General features: G+C 59.0%; 3 protein-coding genes across 3 annotated transcripts in view; 1 reads left to right on the top strand and 2 right to left on the bottom strand.

The window, feature by feature from the left end:
• Nucleotides 1–836: 836 nt before the first annotated feature.
• On the top strand, nt 837–14,903 carry LENG8 (leukocyte receptor cluster member 8). The gene is made up of 19 exons (XM_019625730.1): nt 837–978; nt 2,546–2,638; nt 3,325–3,499; nt 3,878–3,979; nt 4,708–4,818; nt 5,566–5,822; nt 6,084–6,156; nt 6,525–6,600; nt 7,086–7,141; nt 7,297–7,474; nt 9,313–9,568; nt 9,813–10,091; nt 10,170–10,310; nt 10,434–10,719; nt 11,139–11,240; nt 11,317–11,385; nt 11,466–11,595; nt 11,673–11,880; nt 13,982–14,903. Exons 2-19 carry the CDS (start codon nt 2,601–2,603, stop codon nt 14,142–14,144), a joined length of 2,700 nt encoding a protein of 899 aa, XP_019481275.1. The 5' UTR covers nt 837–978; nt 2,546–2,600; the 3' UTR covers nt 14,145–14,903.
• A 68-nt stretch (nt 14,904–14,971) lies between these two features.
• On the bottom strand, nt 14,972–17,612 carry LENG9 (leukocyte receptor cluster member 9). The gene has a single exon (XM_019625799.1). It carries the CDS (start codon nt 16,723–16,725, stop codon nt 15,298–15,300), a length of 1,428 nt encoding a protein of 475 aa, XP_019481344.1. The 5' UTR covers nt 16,726–17,612; the 3' UTR covers nt 14,972–15,297.
• Nucleotides 17,613–17,722: 110 nt separating this feature from the next.
• CDC42EP5 (CDC42 effector protein 5) overlaps nt 17,723–18,398 on the bottom strand; it is a 4,989-nt gene continuing 4,313 nt past the window's right edge. Inside the window, exon 3 of the mRNA XM_019625800.1 lies at nt 17,723–18,253. Within this exon, the coding sequence (XP_019481345.1) occupies nt 17,792–18,253 (462 nt within the window). The 3' untranslated portion in view covers nt 17,723–17,791. The remainder of the gene's footprint in view (nt 18,254–18,398) is intronic.

Here is an 18,398-nt window from a genome sequence, read left to right as displayed (position 1 = left end):
AACGTTTAACTTAAAAAAGTAAAAAGATAGAAGATCAAGTATACTAACAGTAACAACATAATATACAGCTATCAATAGAAAAGTTTTAACAGTAGAAAATGGGAAGGAAGCCGTCCGTTAAATAACATTCTACCACCTGCTGTAACTAGTGACCAGTCCCTGAACTGGGCTGGATAATTTTATCAGTCAGTCCTGGATGGAAACAGGCGGCAGACTCGAAAAGTTAAAGTTACAAGAAACTTATAGAAAGACCCTGTTTACAGAGATACTCCAAATTCCTCAGCGTGACATCAATGGCCTTGCTATCTGCCCACCTCTACGGATCTACCGCTTCACTCCAGAACCTCACACATTTCTGTTCTGCCACAGCCCCCTGCTCCTTCTATCGCCCCCGTCCCCCAACTCCTCAAGCTGGGTTTGTTTCTCGCCTCAAATGTTTGAACACGGTGCACCCTAGGGCAGGTGCGTCGTTCCAGTTTTATTTACTGGGGAAGCTTCCCTTTCCGGTGGAGCCTGTTCACTCGCTTTCTTAAGAGTTCGTCATTCTATTTCCCAGGCTTCCACATCCCTGTACTGTGGGCAGTCTTACAACTACCAACACCCTCGTTTATATCTAGGAATAACAATAATGGCTACCACTAACTTAGCAAAAACAAGAATGCGTGGAAAGGGGCAGAGCCCAAATCTGCTGAGCGTCCCCACTCCGGGCCACCATCCTCACCCCGTCTTCCGGCTTCCCTAAAACGCCTACCGCGTCATTGCGTAGGAGGCAGGGCGGGCTCAAATCAAGTTCGCGGCGTCCATTGGCTGTGCAGGACGGAGGGAGGCGGAGCAAGGACTCCGTGTGACGTCAGGACGCCGCGGTCTGGACGTCGATACCCAAAGAAGACTAGAGGCAGCAGGGTCGTGAGCATTTCCGTGGTTGTGTTGCTGTCGCCTTGGGCCGCTGCTGCTGAGTCCCGGGAGTGAAAGGCTGAGGTGGGTGTGGGAAGCGGCGGGCGGAGGTACGGGCACGGCATCTCCTTTCAGGCTTACGCCCTGTGGACTCCGAGGCCTTGGTGGCCGTCACCCCAACAGACACCGCGCGCGAGCGTCTACTGGGTGTGGCGGGCACAGGCGTCACTGCGCCTGCGCACGCGGGGTGGGGCGCGCGGCCGCGCACCTTCGCGCCTGTGCAGTCGGTCTCTGCTCTCCGCCCCTCCCTTGGAATTTCTTAGACCCCCGTGGCCCTTCATTCAATTCCCATTGACCGGGAGGTTCCAATCGGAGAATGGCGTTGCCTCGGGCGACGGTTGGCCCCTGTGCTTTTTGCCCCCCCCCCGGGACATAGTGCGCATGCGTGGCGCGGCCGGGGCGGTGGCTCCTGGGCCTGTCGCTAGGATCTGGGCAGGCTCCTTCTCCACCTGGCGCCCTCCTTTGCCTTCCCCGCGCCTGCTTAATGGCCAGGTGCCTCTCGCCTCCCGCCGGTTCCTGCCTCCGCCCGTTAGACCCGCCCAGGACCCTCACTCCGGCCCCGTCTTACCGCCAAGCTCCTTTCTGCCCTGCCACCCTACCAGTACCCCGCTCATGACCTTCTGCTTCACCCTGGGCTGTTTCTTTTAAGATCTTTTTTCCAAAGGGCTTTTTCCAGCTCCAGACTCCTTTTCCTCTCTCCTCACTTCTTGTTCTCAAGCAGGACTCACTTTTGAGCCCACCCATGGTTGTCAGTTATTCCCTCAAGTTTAGGCTCGCCAATTCTTGCTCCCAAGACACCCTTTGACTTTTCAGCATTCCTCCCCACCCCACCATTACCTTCCAAAAGATGTTTTGGACCTCTTTAGGCATCCCCAAAGCTTTCTTCCCAGATCCCCAGCCGAAGCGATTGCCTCTTCCCTCCCCCAGGCCAACCCTCCTTCTAGGAACTTCTGAAATCAGTCTCTTCAGAGCTTCCTAGGAACCCATTTCTTCTTCCCTTTGGCATTCTCCTCACGCACCCTGAACTTCTCCCGGCTTCTAGGAGCAACTTCCAGAAATCCCCTTTTCCTCTCAGATTTTTTTTCTCCGTTCTCCCTGAGGTGCTTCCTTCCTTACAGAGTTCTCAGAAATCTTTCCAAGTCTCCCAGCGTTAAGGGTTCACTCAGACTTGGCTCATTAGCGTGTCCTCTCCTGCTTCCTTTCAGGAATTCTTAGACTTCTTACCCTTGACCAAGGTCCCCCATCCCACTCTCTGACCTTCCCCCATGTGCCGCAGGGTTTCCTCGAATCCTTCTCTTTTCTCATGGGTTTCAGATCCTCTTTTCCTCTGGGAAATTCCTTCAAACTTCCCTGTTTTCAAATCCTTCATTTTCCATGCAAAGCACTACAGGGAGGCCCAGGTCTTCCCCTCACACAGTGGCCCTTTTCTCCCACACCCAGAATTCCCTCCAGATTTTTTTACCCCAGGGGCTCCTTTCTCAAACATCCCTTTTTTGCCTGGCTTCTCGTGAGTCCATCTGCTTCTTTCCTCACATTATGGCATGTTTCTTGCTCCCTTTTGAGTCTCCCTAATTCATTCTTTTTCTCACAGACAGTGAACAAGCAGTCTGGCTCCCGAGGTCCACCCCTTACACCCCAAGGTCCAGATGGCGGCCAACGTGGGTGATCAACGTGGCACGGACTGGTCAGTGGGTTAGAGGGACAGAAGCCAGAGGGGAGGGCAAGAGGAAGCAAGCCCCAGCATTGTCCTCTGGGATGGGACCTCACACAGCGTGGGGGAAGTGATACAGTAGTTCCTGGGGGTAGGGATGAGGCCTTCTGTCCGCAGGGTACAGAAAGCATTTGGGTGTAGTGTGGCGAGGGTCAAGCCTTCTGAGCTTTCGTTTTTCACAGTATAGTTCTTGTTTCCCAAAACTGGCGATTCATTCAGTGAATTGTGATTGGAAGGCAGCTTCCAACACTTAATAGTCATTTACCTTTTTGTTAATTCCTTATTTTTTCCAAAACATTGTGATTATAACCTGCTGAGTGGGGGTGTCAGACAGAATTTATTGACTCATAAAATATTTAGACTTATTAGGCACCAGGTCCTATGTGAAGTTCTCTGGATACTGGTAATTGTTTTGTTTGATTTTTAACGACTGCTGTGTACCAGTCACCTGGAAAAGTACCTTAGGTAGGAATCTCACTTATCCCTCACAGAAAACTATGAAACAGAAACTGGTTGTTAGCATATCATAGATTAGAAAAGTTAGGCTCCAGTAGATAGTGAGAGGGAGATCTGGGATTCCAGCCCTGGTGTTTGCCTTTTTCCATCTTGCCCACCCTGTGCAGTGGGGAGAGCAGACTGACGCGGTCTGCTCTCTGCAGGTCTTCTCAATACAGCATGGTGGCCGGGACAGGCAGAGAGAATGGCATGGAGACGCCTATGCATGAGAACCCAGAGTGGGAGAAGGCCCGCCAGGCCCTGGCCAGCATCAGTAAGGCAGGTGCCGCTGGCAGCTCCGCCAAGGCCAGCAGCAATGGGCCTGTGGCCAGCGCACAGGTGAGAAGCTGCACTGGCCTGATCACCCTGATGGTGAATTGCTGGGGGGGAGAGACACATGGTGTCCTCGTGTATCACCATGACAAAGGGCTCTGAAGATACCTTAGGAGCTCTAGGGTGGGGGAAGCAACGACTATTCCCTGGAAGCACCCAGGGCACCATGTGTTCTTTTCCCTGGGAATCCAACCTGAAGAGGGAGACATGCCCTTGGTCGGTAAGGTATCTGAGTCTGGTGGTAGAGGCGGTGGCTCTCCATGGGGAGATGTGGACCCGGTTCTGTTCTATGGCAGTTAACCAGTAAATAGGTCTGCCCTTTGGGGATCATAGGGCCTGTGGGCTCCTGCTCCCAGGCTTATGTCACGTGGGCTCTCTCCACAGTATGTACCCCAGGCAGAAGCCTCGGTGCTACAGCAGCAGCAGTACTACCAGTGGTACCAGCAGTACAGCTACGCCTATCCCTACAGCTACTATTATCCCGTGGTGAGTGCTCAGCTGTGGGGCACAGGCGGGCTCAGTGGGGCGCGGCCCGGGTGGCTGATGGATTGCAGATGGCATGACAACTGCTGAATATCCTCCACTGGCTCATCTCTCACGAGATCAGTTCCCAGGCCCGTCCCTGGTCTGCCAGGTCCCATGCTATCTGGTTCTGGCCACCTCTCCTCTCCACGCTCACTCCAGTTGCCACATGCTCGATGTTCCCACACCAGGTCCACTCGTGCTCTGCCGCTGCTCTCCATCCCATGTGCCCACACCTTGCTGTGTTCTCACCTTCCAGAGGGCTGTCCAGATGGTGTCTGAAGAACGCTTGTCTCTGACCAAACTTGATGTTTAAAGGATCATCCCCTCACCCTGCACCCTGCGGCTTTGCTTGGCCTTTTCTTTCCCAGCTCTTACTGCTGGACGTGTTACATATTTGTCTGCAACTGTGCTGTTTTGAGTGCCAACTTCTTTCGAGCATGGGTGTTTATCTTGTGTAGAACTCAGTAAATATTTGTGGAGTAGAGAAATAACTTTTGAGGACTAGCGGAAGTGGGATATAGAATTGATAGTTTTTATTTTATAATTTTTCTTAATGTAAGAGTGTTTGATGCAGTTATGCGGTAAAGAGGAAAGGGTGACGGATGAGGGAGGGCCACAGGCCGTGTACAGTGTCTGAGCAGCAGGGGTCGGGGTGGCCTGCCACTAACCCTCCTTCCTGCCTTTGGCAGAGCATGTACCAGAGCTATGGCTCCCCCTCCCAGTACGGGATGGCCGGCTCCTATGGCTCAGCCACACCCCAGCAGTCATCAGCCCCCCAGCACCAAGGGACTCTCAACCAGGTAATGCCCCAGCCCAGCTCCATGTCATGTTCCAGCTGGGGATGTAGTTTTTTGAGTGGGCTAGCAATGGGGATGCCTGTGTTATTTAAGTTGACCCCCTCCCCTTTTTTTCCTCCTGCAAAGCAAGTCCTGCTCTGAGACTGGGTAGAACAGAGGTTTTGAAACCAGGATGGGTTTAGGGCTTGGTCAAGACCAGGGCCTGGGCTGTTGGGGTAATGGTGGTAGCAGCCTATGTTCTGTATCCCCCCCACACATGAAATCACACACATTCTCTGTGTGTGTCTCTCTCACGCATGCGCGTGTACACATACACATTCTGGCCTTGCACTTAATGTGCACCTTGGAGGAGTGGTACAGCCAGTGCAGGGAGGTGGGTGGACCTGGTGGTATGATTACAAGAGAGGTCATGTGACATCCACAGCTCAGCCAGCTCTAAGAGTGGGAAAGGTGATCATGTACAGGGCTCTTGTGAGTATGTGCGGTCATGTGTACCTTGATTGGCACGGGACAAGAGCTCAGACCATAACCACTGGCGGGAGTGGGGGTAGGGGGATGCTATTTAACAGCTGGGACCATGGGAGTAGCTCTGTGTCTGAGCCCGAGTTCTCCCAGCTGTGGAAGGGTAGTTAGTAAAAGGCCATACCTCAGAAGGACATGGTAGAGTTGAGAGCTGAGTACTGTTGTGCTTGCGGACAGACAGAGCAGCCCCGAGACTCTGCCCGCCCTCAGCATCACTTCCTTCAACAGCCCCCGGTCCCCAGCATGGATGACAGCATGTCCTACCAGGCACCCCCCCAGCAGCTGCCCACGGCCCAGCCCCCTCAGCCCTCCAACCCCCCACATGGGGCTCATGCTCTGAACAGCGGCCCCCAGCCCGGCACAGCCCCAGCCTCACAGCACAGCCAGGCGGGGCCTGCCTCAGGCCAGGCGTACGGGCCACATGCCTACACAGAGCCCGCCAAGCCGAAGAAGGGCCAGCAGCTGTGGAACCGCATGAAGCGTAAGTGGGCAATGCAAAGGAGCAGGGGCACTGGTGTGCGCAGCCTTACTTCTGGGTGCTGGTGTTGTCCCAGAGCCTTGGGGCAGCCGCCTGGCACTGCACCTCTCTGTTCCCGGGGTAGGCCTAANGTCCCTAAATTCTGATCCTCCAGGCTCCAGAGGTGAGGGGTTGGGGCTGTGATGGAATTTGGGGTGAGGAAAAAGAAGAGGTGAGGTGGAGAGATCAAAAACCCCAGAACCCCAAGTCCAATCCCCTCCCCCCACAGGATGACTGTGATGAGTCTTGTGGTTCTTGTCCTGAGCTGGGGCTCCCTGGGTCTGGAGGCAGCCACAGCCGTGGTGAGTACAGGGGCCAGGCTCTTGGGCTCTGGGGCTCACTGAGGCTGGAGACCCTGACTCCTGGATCCTGGGGTGGGTGGGGGCCAGTGCCTTAGGTCCTAAGAGGAAGGACTTGGGTGCCAGGGTCACAGGATCTGAGATTTGGGGCTAGTTTCCTACATCCTGAGGTGCTGGAAGCTGGAGTCCTGGACACTTGGGTTCTAGGGAAGGAGGGGGTTGGGGGCCTAGACTCCTGGGTCTAAGGGAGGAGGGGCTGGGGGTCTGGACTCCTGGGTCTGAGAGAGGTGGGGCTAGGTGCACTGAGTTTGTGGGAGTGTGGCATTGGGGCAGTTTCTGGTCTGAGCCCCCTTTCCTGCTGCCTCTCTCAGGGCCTCAGTGACTTCTGCTCCAGTCCTGACACCTATGTCCTGAACCTGACCCAGGAGGAGACTGGGCTTGGCTCAGGTGACCCCATCGGCCCGGTGCACACCCTGGATCCTCAGGCCTCTGCCCAGCCCTACCTGGGGTGGGGTGGAGTGGAGGTGCCCAGCCATCAGCCAGGCCTAGCCTGGTCCCCTGAAGCTCTCAGAACCTCCCTGGTGGAATGGAAAAGAGGGAGGATAAAGATGCTGGACTCAGGGGAGGGCGCAGGGCCTGAGGGATGGAGGATTCAGCCATTTGGAGAAACTGGGGGGAGCAGTTTATTCAAGGGTTCCCAGGGAGTGTGGAGACAAGTGTGTTTTGGGCTGTGGCCTGAGCAGGAGAGTTTAGGGACTGGGCTGGTGGTGGGTCTCAGAATGCCAGGCCATTGGGACCACAAGACCGTCTTGAGCTGGGGAGGGGCTCCTGGCCCTGAGGGTGGAAAGACAGAGCCCTGCCCCCTTGGCCTTCCCCCAGGGAGGCCCTGGGCCCAGGCTCATGGCCTCCCCCCTCTTCCCCTCCTGCCTCAGACATCCTGAACTATTATTTCCTCTGCAATCAGGCCGTCTCCAGCCCCTTTCAACAGGTTAGGGCTGCGGGCAAGGGAACCGGGTGGAGGAGGCCGGGGCTGGGTCATGGACTTAGGGGTTCTGAGGGAGGATGAAGGCACCGTGTCCCTAGGGAGGAGTGGGCTGGGGTGTGGACCACGGGGTCCTCCTCCCTCCCTCTGTCTTCCCGCAGAGGCTGACTCTGTCCCAGCGAGCTCTGGCCAACATCCATTCCCAGTTACAGGGCCTGGAGCGAGAAGCTGTGCCCCAGTTCCCTTCCGCGCAGGTCGGGCGGGCCGGGCGCTCCCCCTACAACCAGCCACCGGGGAAGGAGTGTGGAGCCTGCAGAAGGGGGCGGGTCGATGGGCGCGGTCCGTAGAGTGTGGGTGGGGCGTGCGGAAAGGGGTGGCTCTCTGATTGTGGGCGGGGTCTGGAAGGAGGCGGGGCCCAGGTTTAGATGGCAGGAGTACGTGGGATTATAACCTCCCTTCCACCGCAGAAGCCTCTGCTGTCTTTGGAGGAGACGTTGAATGTGACAGAAGGAAACTTCCACCAATTGGTGGCACTACTGCACTGTCGAGGCCTGCACAAGGTGACTCCTGTCCCCCTCTTCAAATTCTCTCAAGGGGAACCTCTACCCGTACCCACTGAACAGCCTCCTTCGACCCTGTCAGCCTTCCTCCCATTGCTCCTGAGAAATCTTTCTATTTATCTATTATTTATCTATCATATAGGTGGTATTCTCAATCTAGCTATTACCTATCTATCCATCTTTCTTTCCTTCCTATCTTTCCTATCTTTCCTTCCTTCTTTCCTCCCTCCCTCTCTCCCCACCTTATATCCCTGGCTCATCCCTGCCAGCCAGCCCCTCCAGCCCTCCTATTCTTTCCTTCCTTCTCTTCCCCCTCCTCTGCTTTCCTCCTTTCTTTCTTCCTCCCTCCTTTATTCTCCACCCTCCGTCCCTCCTATTGGCTGTTCAGCTTAGTGAATTCTGGAGCAAGACTGGTAGGGTTCCAGTCCTAGCTCTAGACCTCAGGCAAGTCACTAACTGCTCTGTGCCTCAGTTTCCTCACTTATAAAACTGGGTTTACAGGGGTGAGTATCTGTAAGGCATGCTGTTATCGTGCTGAGGCAGGGGTGAGCAGGACACCCAGGAGAAAGAGTGCCTGGTGTCCTGCAGATTCCTGCCCGTCTGTGGCCACCTGCAGGTGCATGTGCCTGAATCTCAGTTGTCTCACCTGTGAAGTGAGGGAGATGGTACCTGTTTACTGGACAGTTGTGAGGGTTAAGGAGAAAATCAGTCCCTCTTCTGACACCTGGTGTGCACTTGGGCTTTGCTGAGTGCGGGCTCTGATGGCGACTCCCCAAGCTCCCCTTAGTGACACTATTAAGAAGGAACTGCTGTTACTGCCTGTCTAACAGACTTGGACAGTAATGTACAGAGCGTTGGGTTGCTCAAGGGTGCACAGCTGGCCCATGCACACTATGGTGACAGAGACCTCAGGCAGGGTCATCGCCCCTCTCACTTCCTGAGACCCCACAGCCAGGCAGTCACCCAGTGGTCTCCTTCCTTCTGCTTTCTGAGTGTCTGCATCCAACACCCCGACCGCCAGGGATCTCCTGGAGCTCAGGCTTTCTCTCTTCCCGGAGGACACAGGCCTCCTTCCCTTCCCATTTGTGCCCCATGAGCTCTCAGCTGGGGCTGCCAGATTTCAGCAGACGACAAACACCCTTTTACTTTAGGTATGCCCCATGCCATACTGGGGAGGCACTTGTACTGTGTTTTTGTTGTTGTTGGGCACCTGAAATTCAAGTCTAACTGGGCATCCTGTGTCTGATCTGGCAACTCGACCCCCAGGGGGGTCCATCTATCCCATAGGATGGGTCTGAGCTGCTCCTTGCCATGTTCACAACCCTTCAATGGCTCCCGTTGCCCCCAAAGCTTCTGAAACCAGCACTCTACCATGGGGGCATGGGGGTGGCGCTGAATTAACAATCAGAAGTGCTGAATTACAGAGCTGAGAAAGATGGGGCATCAGCGAAGGCTATGCTGTTCTTTTATTGAAGGGCAAACTGGGGTCCACGCATTTNCATTCAGCGCTCTGCAGGTCCTCAGAGGGAAGCGGGCCTCCTGTGGGGTTGTTGGGAGCACAGACTGGGAGGGAGAAGGAAACACCACATTAGGTTTGGCACATGGGTCAGCTCTGAGTGGTGGTGACAACAGGCTCTGCTGGTGGGCGTGCCCCAGCTGAGTCCCTGCAAATGTGCTCACCCAGGGGGAGCCTCTCCGGGAAGCCTGATGATTGGCCCCAGGACATGAAAGAGTACGTGGAACGCTGCTTCACGGCCTGTGAGTCGGAGGAGGATAAAGACCGGACGGAGAAACTGCTGAAGGAGGTGCTGCAGGCCCGGCTCCAGGATGGCTCAGCCTACACCATCGACTGGAGCCGGGAGCCCCTGCCGGGGTGAGAGCTGCCTGAGTGCAGGGTTGGGGGTAGGGAGGAGAAGGGCAAGAGCCTGGGGCCGAGGGCTGTGCAGTCTGAGGGCACCTGCTAGACAGCCAGCCGGGCTTGCCTCCATTTCTGCAGTATGTCAGCCCGGTCACCTGCATGCGTGCCCTTCCTGCCTGAGGCACTGTGTTCCTGGGGTGGGTGGCAGGTGGGCAGTGGGGGCACAGGTTGGTGATGCCCTGCCTTCCTTTGTTCTCAGGCTGACTCGGGAGCCTGTGGCAGAGAGCCCCAAAAAGAAGCGGTGGGAGGCCCCCAGCAACCTTCACCCTCCCAGGGGGGCGGGAGCCACCACCAGGGGCGGGGCCGCTCAGTCCCAGCGAGGGACACCAGGAGGCGGGGGAGCCAGCCGAGCGAGGGGCAGCAGCTTCGCCAAGTTTGGCAACCGCAACGTCTTCATGAAGGATCACAGCTCCTCCTCTAGCACTGACTCCCGCTCCCGCTCTTCCTCCCGGTCCCCCAGCCGCCACTTCCGCCGCAGGTGCTGTGGGCTCTGGCTGCAGGTAGGGGTGGGCCTGTGGGCATCCAGCTCGGGCCTCATCTTCTGCTTCTTCCACAGTGACTCCCACTCAGACTCCGACAGTTCCTACTCAGGGAATGAGTGTCAGCCTGTGGGCCGCAGGAACCCGCCCCCCAAGGGCCGGGGGGGTCGGGGGGCCCACATGGATCGCGGCCGAGGCAGGGCACAGCGTGGGAAGAGGTGAGCCTCAGTGGGTGACCAGGGAGGAGGGGCTGTGCCCTTGGGGAGCGTCGGGGAGGCAGGTGGCTGCCGTGGCTGAGGACGGAAGGTGCTGATGCCTCCATTGGCCCCCTCCCTCCCCAGGCACGACCTGGCTCCCACCAAGCGCAGCCGCAAGAGGATGGTGGCGCTGGAGTGTGAGGACCCTGAGCGCGAGCTGAAGAAGCAGAAGCGGGCGGCCCGCTTCCAGCATGGACATTCCCGCCGCCTGCGCCTCGAGCCCCTGGTGCTACAGGTGGGCGGCCTGGAGAGCAGCGGGGCTGACCCCGACTGGCAGGAGCTGCAGATTGTGGGCACCTGCCCTGATGTCACCAAGCACTACCTGCGTCTCACCTGTGCCCCCGACCCGTCTACTGTGCGCCCTGTGCCGGTGAGTGCAGGCAGGAAGGAAGGGTCATCCCTGTGAGCCCGGCTGGCTAGGTGGGCACTAAAGTGAACTGAAGACCAGAGCCCCGGGTGTGCGGCCTTGTCAGAGACCCACTCAGCCTCTGGGCCTTCATCGCTTTGAGAGGGAGAAGGACGCCAGCGTCCTCTGCTGAGGCCCTCGAGACGATCCAGTGAACATTGTGTCCCAGGTGCCTGCTTGCTGGGTGCTGGTATGGAACCAGGCCTGGGCACACTTAACCTGTGCCATGCTGTCAGTCCTTCCTCATGTTGGTAGAGAGTCACTGAGTAGGTCTGATGTCACATCCTCATTTGAAATGCCGAGGGAATGAAACTGTAACGGGGTGTGGTATGTCCCTTCTCTGCCTGCCTGTCACACTGAGCCTTTATCTGGTCCCTCTCCAGGTTTTGAAGAAGTCACTGTGCATGGTCAAGTCCCACTGGAAAGAGAAGCAGGACTACGCCTTTGCCTGCGAGCAGATGAAGTCCATTCGGCAGGACCTGACGGTGAGCTGGGGCTGGGATGGCTTGACAGGGGAACGTGCTGCCCTGCTGCAGCCTGACCTCTGTCCCCACTGCCCAGGTGCAAGGTGTGCGCACTGAGTTTACTGTGGAGGTGTATGAGACTCACGCCCGCATTGCTCTGGAGAAGGTGAGTGGTGACAGGCCCCGGGCTGCTCCTGGGCCCCTCCCCTGGTCTCACTGTGCTCCTCCCCTCTGTCCCACTGCCAGGGTGACCATGAGGAGTTCAACCAGTGCCAGACACAGCTCAAGTCTCTGTATGCGGAGAACCTGCCAGGCAATGTGGGCGAGTTCACCGCCTACCGGATCCTGTACTATATGTTCACCAAGAACTCGGGAGGTGAGGCCCTGGCCTCGGGACTGGGTGGCATGGCCTGGCTTGGGCCCCGCTTGACTCCCTTTTGTCTGGGGCTGCAGACATCACCACGGAGCTGGCGTACCTGACCCGGGAGCTGAAGACAGACCCCTGCGTGGCCCACGCCTTGGCGCTAAGGGCAGCCTGGGCTCTGGGCAACTACCACCGCTTCTTCCGGCTCTACTGCCATGCGCCCTGTATGTCTGGCTACCTCGTAGACAAGTTCGCAGATCGGGAGCGCAAGGCTGCCCTCAAGGCAATGATCAAAACGTATGTGCTGCTGAGCTCTCCCCCTGGCCCTCTTCTCTTCTCTCATCTGCACACTCCCGGCCACCGGGCCTCCAGCTCTGTCCCCTGTCACCTCTGGTCTCCCTCCTGGTCCTCTTTCCCCTTCTCGTCTTTCCAGATGCAGCCCCCTCAGTCCCTCCTGCTTCCTTCACACAGCCCACCCTCTTTCTGGCCCTCCTGTGTCTCCTTTCTTCCACCATCTCTGTCTCAGTGCTCTGGGGGTCCCTCTCTACTCCCTGCTGCTTTCTCCCTCCTGCTCACATGACCTGGGACCCTGGCTGGTTGGCTCCTTGCTCTGGGCCCCAGCCTCCCTCCCTGCAAGGTGTCTGTCTGCTTCTCTTTCTCGGCACTCTTGTCACTGAGCTGCTTTAGAGACCAAGTAGAAAAGATGGTCCTGCTTCTGGCAGCTTCTGGTCTGATGGGACGGGGCCCCATTCCCACTTGAGTCCTTCAAGGGTGCAAAAAAGATTAGGGAAAGAGGCATGATGCGGGGTGAGCTGGGCTTGGGCAGTGCTTACCAAGGGGGCATCCTCGGTTTCTCAGACATTGAGTGTGCCCACTGTGTGTGCGCATGTGTGAGGGGGACCTGCGCTGCTCAGGGCAGTGAGACTCCCCCTGGGGACATAGGGCAATGTCAGGAGACATCTTTTGTTGTCACAAGTTGGGGGTGCTACTGCCCTGTAGTGGATAGAGACCAGGGATACTGCTGACCGGCCTGCAGTGCGCAGGGCAGTGTTGGTGTTGCCGAGATTGAGAACCTCTGGTCAGGGGTAGATCGGTCCCAGGGGCGTTGAATGCTGTGTCCACTAGCTTGGGCGTCATGGGGAGGGACAGTCAACCTGAAGATGAGGGACACAGTTTAGGATCTAGTTTGGGTCAAGAAGATTGAAGGAGAAGGCCAAGCCAGGGCAGGGACCATGGAAATAGAGAAAAGGACATGGGGCAGAAACGTGGAGGGTAAGGATGCGCGGGACCTGGCTACTGACAGGGAGTGAGGAGGCAGCGGTGTGCCTGAAGGGCCCAGCTGCCCCTCTGGGTCCGCCCTGTGCGGCTGGACAGGTTCCTGCAGGGCAGCTCCCGAGCTTCCACGTGCTTACTCATAGGGCCAGTGACTGTTTTCTTGTTAGTTTACATGTGCTTGCCTTGCGTGGGTACACAGACAGCAGTGTTCCTGTGGGACGGGCCCTGGCCTGTCACTGGCCTCAGGCTCTCACGCTTCACCACTTTTTAAGTTGGCACTACCTGTCTTTGGCATACATGTCCTTCCATCCCAGTCAGGTTTCTGCAGGGCAGCCAGGAGGCCAGCTCAGATGTGGGGGGCAACAGGCTTTCCTGTGTCCCCTTACCCCATGTAGGCATCAGCTTGGGGCACGACTGGTTCATGTACTTTTTGCTACTTGCTTCCTTGGGTGACACTGGTCAAGTAGCTCTGTCTTTGGATCTACAGTTTCCTCAGTATTTATAAAGCGTAGGGTGACATAGCTTACGGGCGAGAATTCAGTGAGTCAGTGTGACAGCACTTGGAACAGCTGTATCCTGGCACAAGCCAAGTGCTCCATAAATAGTGTCTCTTCTGGACAATCAGAAATCCTGTTTTGAGTATGTAGTAAGTGCTGGCTGACACCTGTGTCTGGGTGTTTCCGAGGCAACTAGCCCAGGGTTGGGGACTTAATGAAGCCTGGGCCCCCAAAGTGGCAGTCAGCCTTGCCATCCCATGCTGTCCCGAGGTCACTATCTCTGTCTGGCCCCCGCCCCTCGGCCACAGCAGCCCTATTCTGAGGGACTGCTCAGGCCCTTGAGCTGTGGAGGAGCCGGCTGGGCCCTTCACTCCTGTCCCCTCTCCTTCCCCGCCCCCTGCACAGGTAAGTGAGGGTGAGGGGGGGCACAACTGGGGTTGGGGCCATCAGCTCCACCCCGGGCCTCCCCAAGCCCCAGAGGTGGGGAGGCTAGGGGGGGTGAGAGGTCAGCAGGTAACGTGCTGAGGAAACCTTTTGGGTGTCTGAAGGGGGGGCACCCACTCTGTGCTCGTGGGGCCCCCCCTGCCCACCGCCTGCTTCATCACATTCTCCTCTTGTCTCCGTAGCTTCCGCCCTGCGCTGCCCATCTCCTACCTGCAGGCCGAGCTGGCCTTCGAGGGCGAGGCTGCCTGCCGGGCCTTCCTAGAGCCCCTGGGCCTGGCCTACTTGGGCCCGGACAACGCCAGCATCGACTGCCGCCTCAGCCTGGCGCAGCTGTCCGCCTTCTGAGCACCAGCACGACGGGGCGGGGTGGGGCTGCAGCCCCCAGTGCTGCCTCGCAGATCTTGTTTTTGAGCCATGGACTGGGGTTGTAAATTAATTATGGGGAGTGGGCTCCAGGAAGAGCCACCATCCCTGCCCCCATTTTCCGACTGGGGAGTCTGTACAGAAATTTTTTTCTACATTTTTATTTTTTGCCTCAGAGGGACGGGGATGGGGAGGAGGGGGGGACGCGGAGGGATGGGGGTATGATCTGTGTCCACCCTGTACCTCCACTAATGCTGTCTCAGTGTTTTTTCTCTCTCTCTCTCGAGCTTGTACTTCGGCACCAACCCAGCACCCTGGCTGGCTGTCCCACGCCGGGGGCCAGCGGGAGAAGACAGGCCGCTCCGCCCGTGTCCGCCATGCGGGGGCACCAGCACGCCACCCGCCGCCCGCCTCACCACAGACTCTTGTTGCCCAGCCCTCTGGGGCCTCAGTGTTTGGGGCAAGGGGAGCCCGTAGAGACTGTGCCCTGCCCTCGGCCCCCACCCCAGAAAAGCCACCACCACGCCACCAGCAGATCCACGCCGCCACCTCGCACTGAGGACTCCGGAGGCCATCGCGGGACCTCACCGGCCGGGCAGCCTCGTCTGCAGTTGTATTAAGATGTCTTGTGTCCCCTCCTCCTTCCACCCCAGTGTTTTTTCCCCCTTTCCTCCCTCCTCCTCCTCCTGCTCCCCCGTCCCCCTTGGTTCAGCACAGGTAAACGGTTCCCCCTCCCTGCCTTCATGGATCACCAGCTCACGTCATGTTTCCTTCTCTTTTATTTTTGTGTGTGTTTAAGTTTTTTTTTCTTTTTCCTCCCCTTTTCTTTTCGGCCCTCCCTCCCTCTTCTGCCATGTAACTGGAGGATGTGCAATGAGTTCGCAAACAGCTGGACTGTCAGGCTGCTTTTTTTCCAGATGTTCCTCTTCTGCCTCCCCTCCCTTTTCCTCTCCCCTCCCCTTTCTTTCCTTCATTCTTTTCCTTGGAGCACTGAGCACAGTTTGGAAGCTTGAGAGAAACCAAAATTAAAGAGTGAGAGAGAGAGCGTGCACACTTTGTCCCTGCTGCTGGACTGGATCTCCTCTTGTGGTTTGGGGTTGAAATCCTAGTTGTGTCTCCCAGAGGTCTGGGACTCTTACCCCAGGGGGATCTCAGCCAGGGGCTGGTAGGCGCCCCCTGCCCTCCCCATGCTACACAGCCAGAGTTGCCCCAGGGGCTGGCTCCCTAGCTCCTGCTCTGGGCTGAACCCAGTGGCCGGGAGGTGGCCTTGGGAGCCCCGGGGCACCTTGGCCAGCGTGAGGTGGGGGCGCAGTCCCCCAGGGGGCTGTAGCACTCTGAGCCCCTCAGCCTCCAGCCTCTGGCTCAGCACTTGGGCCATGGCTTCCAGGGAGGGGGAAGGCGGGGCATAGAGCACTTGGGAGCCCCAGAGCACCAGCCGCATAAACGTCAGCTGCGCGGGTGCGTCTATTCCAGGGGCTGAAAGTACGCGTCTCAGTGCTCCGACAGCGGCTGCTGCCTCCCCAGGTCCAGCCAGCCTCAGTAGGGCCAGTGTTAGGTGCAGAGCCTTAGTGGGCACTGTAAATGCAGCGCACGATGGTGCGGCTCGGACCAGCTCTTCCTGGGCCTTGGCCACCCCTACCTGCAGCCTGGGCTCTGTCACCATGATAGCTACAAAATGCGTGGGGCGAGGCTGGCGAGGGGCTGCGCCTTCGGGCCAGGCCCCAGGCCCCCACAACACTTTAGCCTCCAGGAAGCTTTCTCCCGGGTGCTGACCTGGGGCTGCCATGGCCTGCACCTCTTCAGTCCTGGCTTCGGCAGCCGTCTTCAGCACCCTTTTGGGCTCTCTCCACGGGGAATTTTGGCTTCTGGTCCCGTCCACCTCCTGGGCGTATGCAGACTCCAGCGTCAGCTGACCGCCTTTAGAACTTGTCCAGGCCGGCTCTCTGGCGCCACCGAGGGCCGCAGCTATGCAGTCCTGTGCTTCTTCGGTCCCATGCGCGTCCTCGGTCCCATGCGCGTCCTCATCATCGTGCACATCTCTGGACACATTCGCGATCCCGCCGTCCAGCGCGTCCAGGATGGTGGGTCCGCGGCCCTCCGCCGAGCCCGAGCCGAAGACTTGGTCCATGCGCGAAGCACGGTCCCACACGACTCGGCCGCGGAAGCGGAAGTACCGCACGCGGTGCTGCGGCACGGCCAGCACGCCGGGCCCCAGCGCCGCCAGCGGCTCGTCCCAGCAGAAGGCGCTGAAGGGCTCCTCACGCACGCCCAAGAAGCGGTCGGCATAGCCCACCGAGAAGTCGGCCGGGTCCAGGAGCGGGTCCCAGCGGATGCGCTGGATGACGGCCGCGGCAGTGCGCAGCGGGGACTTCTTGGTCCCGGCCTCGGCCTCGGCCTGGGCCCCGCCACTAGGCCGCGCTGGCGCCGGGGCTCCGGGGTGGGGCTGGCGGCAGCGGGCTCCGAAGTGGCAGCGGCCTTCCAGGAAGTAGCGGCAGGCCGCTGGCGGCGCGGGCTCCGCGGCGGGGGCCTCCAGGGAAGACTCGGGCTCTCCAGCCGCCTCCATGGGAACCGGGGAACAGCTGACGAGCTGGTCCTGCCCTGGCTGGCCCGCCCTGTGAGCAGCCCTGCCCCCAACCTGGGCGGTTACCTGACTGTGATGTCACGCTCAGGCACTTCGGCCACTCGCACGCCCGCGAGACTCTCGACTCTGGCCCAAGTGGACCGATCTCCACTGTCCTCTGGAAGCCTGACCCCAACCCCTCCGCAGGCAAGCGATTTACATTTGTGCCCCGCCCCCAGTCCAAAAGCTTTACTCCTGCGGCACCGCCCTCCCTGGGCCCTTAGCTAGCCTGGCTCCGCACCCCACCATAGTGATTTACCTGTGCGGCACCGCCCTCCCTGGACCCTTAAGCGAGCCTGGCTCGCCCCCGTCTAATGATTTGCATGTGAAGCCCAGCCCCCTCTGGGCCCCTAGTGAGCCTGTCTGTCCTCCGCCATATGATTTGCATGTGATGCCACGCCCCGTGGGCCCCCAGGGATGTCGCTCCCTTCAACGGCGCTAAGGATAACATGACATCTGCAGGTTCAAGGCCGAGCTTCGTCGCCCAGACTTGACGCAGCAGCCGCCCTCGCCCTCAGGCTGACACGCCTTGGGGAACAAAGGGCCCTCCTACAGGGGACCACGCCTATTCCCTGCCACTTTCCTTTGCTGCCGCTCCCTGGGCAGAGGGCAGGGTCCACTGCACTTGGCGGACCGCTGGAGCGAGTCAGGCAGCGCGGGACTGCTTCCGGCCAGTAGTGGCACTGTCAACCGGATGAATGAATGAGGCTATGGGAGCGGCCACTTCGGGACCCGGTCCCTAGGAGGCGACCTCCTAACCACACCTCCGAGCTCTCTTAAAGGGACGCAACCCGTGACTTCAGGTCTATCATCGGACCTCGACCTGGTGGGTCTGGTCTCCGCGTAGACCAGAACTCCAGGTGACACACCTGGCTCTTAATGGCGCCGGGACCCCATCACTCCCCCTTCCCACGTACGAAGTGAACAGACAGAACCGGGGCACAGAACTTGGCCGTTTATGTATAAAGAAGTGGGGTGTCGGACGGCAAGGGCGCAGGGAACTGGGAGCCTACAGGCCGATGACGTCGTCCAGCTCGAGGTCCGCGTTGGGGCGGCAGCGGGCCCTGGGGTGCTGCGCCCCGGAGTCGGGGTCCGCATCAGGCTTGGCTGCAGCAGCCCCTGGGCGCTCTGCGTCCATGACGCCCAGCACCGCGTCCAGCATGGAGGGGCCCAGATCCAGATGGAAGGACAGCAGCGGGTCGGTGGGTGCAGGCGTGCGGAGGGCAGGCGGCAGGGGCTGCGGAACGGCGGGCGGTGGTGCGGTGCGCGGGGCCCCCGCGGGCGGCGCCCGGGGCTCAGGGGGCGGGCCCCCGCCATGGCGGCTCAGAAACGACGTGTCCCCGAAGGCGTCGCCACCTCGCCCCACGTGCAGTGTGTGCCGGAAGTCGCCGAGTGGCGCGGAGATGGAGAGGGCACCGCGCTCCTGCCGCTTCTTGGGCTGCGCAGGGCCCAGCTGCTTCAGCACAGGCATCTGCAGGGTAAGGGTGGGTCAGCCCGGCCTCCATCCGGAGGGAGCGCCCTAGCCCTATGCCTGCCGCACCCCCAGCCAGGGGCCTAGGCAACCATTCCCAGGACGCCCTCCATAGGGACAGATGATGGTTGAGGGGGCGAGGGGG

Source organism: Hipposideros armiger, unplaced genomic scaffold (genome assembly GCF_001890085.2).
Source record: "Hipposideros armiger isolate ML-2016 unplaced genomic scaffold, ASM189008v1 scaffold_639, whole genome shotgun sequence".
NCBI classification, from domain to species: Eukaryota; Metazoa; Chordata; class Mammalia; order Chiroptera; family Hipposideridae; genus Hipposideros; species Hipposideros armiger.
Note: the sequence above shows the minus strand (reverse complement) of the source record. Positions and strands in the feature narration are given on the sequence as shown.

Coding starts and splice junctions, on each gene's coding strand:
- LENG8 (XM_019625730.1), top strand. CDS start 2,601: ATGGCGGCCAACGTGGGTGATCAACGTGGCACGGACTG. Junction 3,500..3,877: donor GGCCTGTGGCCAGCGCACAG/GTGAGAAGCTGC, acceptor CTCTCTCCACAG/TATGTACCCCAGGCAGAAGC. Junction 10,720..11,138: donor CTACTGTGCGCCCTGTGCCG/GTGAGTGCAGGC, acceptor GTCCCTCTCCAG/GTTTTGAAGAAGTCACTGTG.
- LENG9 (XM_019625799.1), bottom strand. CDS start 16,725: ATGGAGGCGGCTGGAGAGCCCGAGTCTTCCCTGGAGGCCCCCGCCGCG.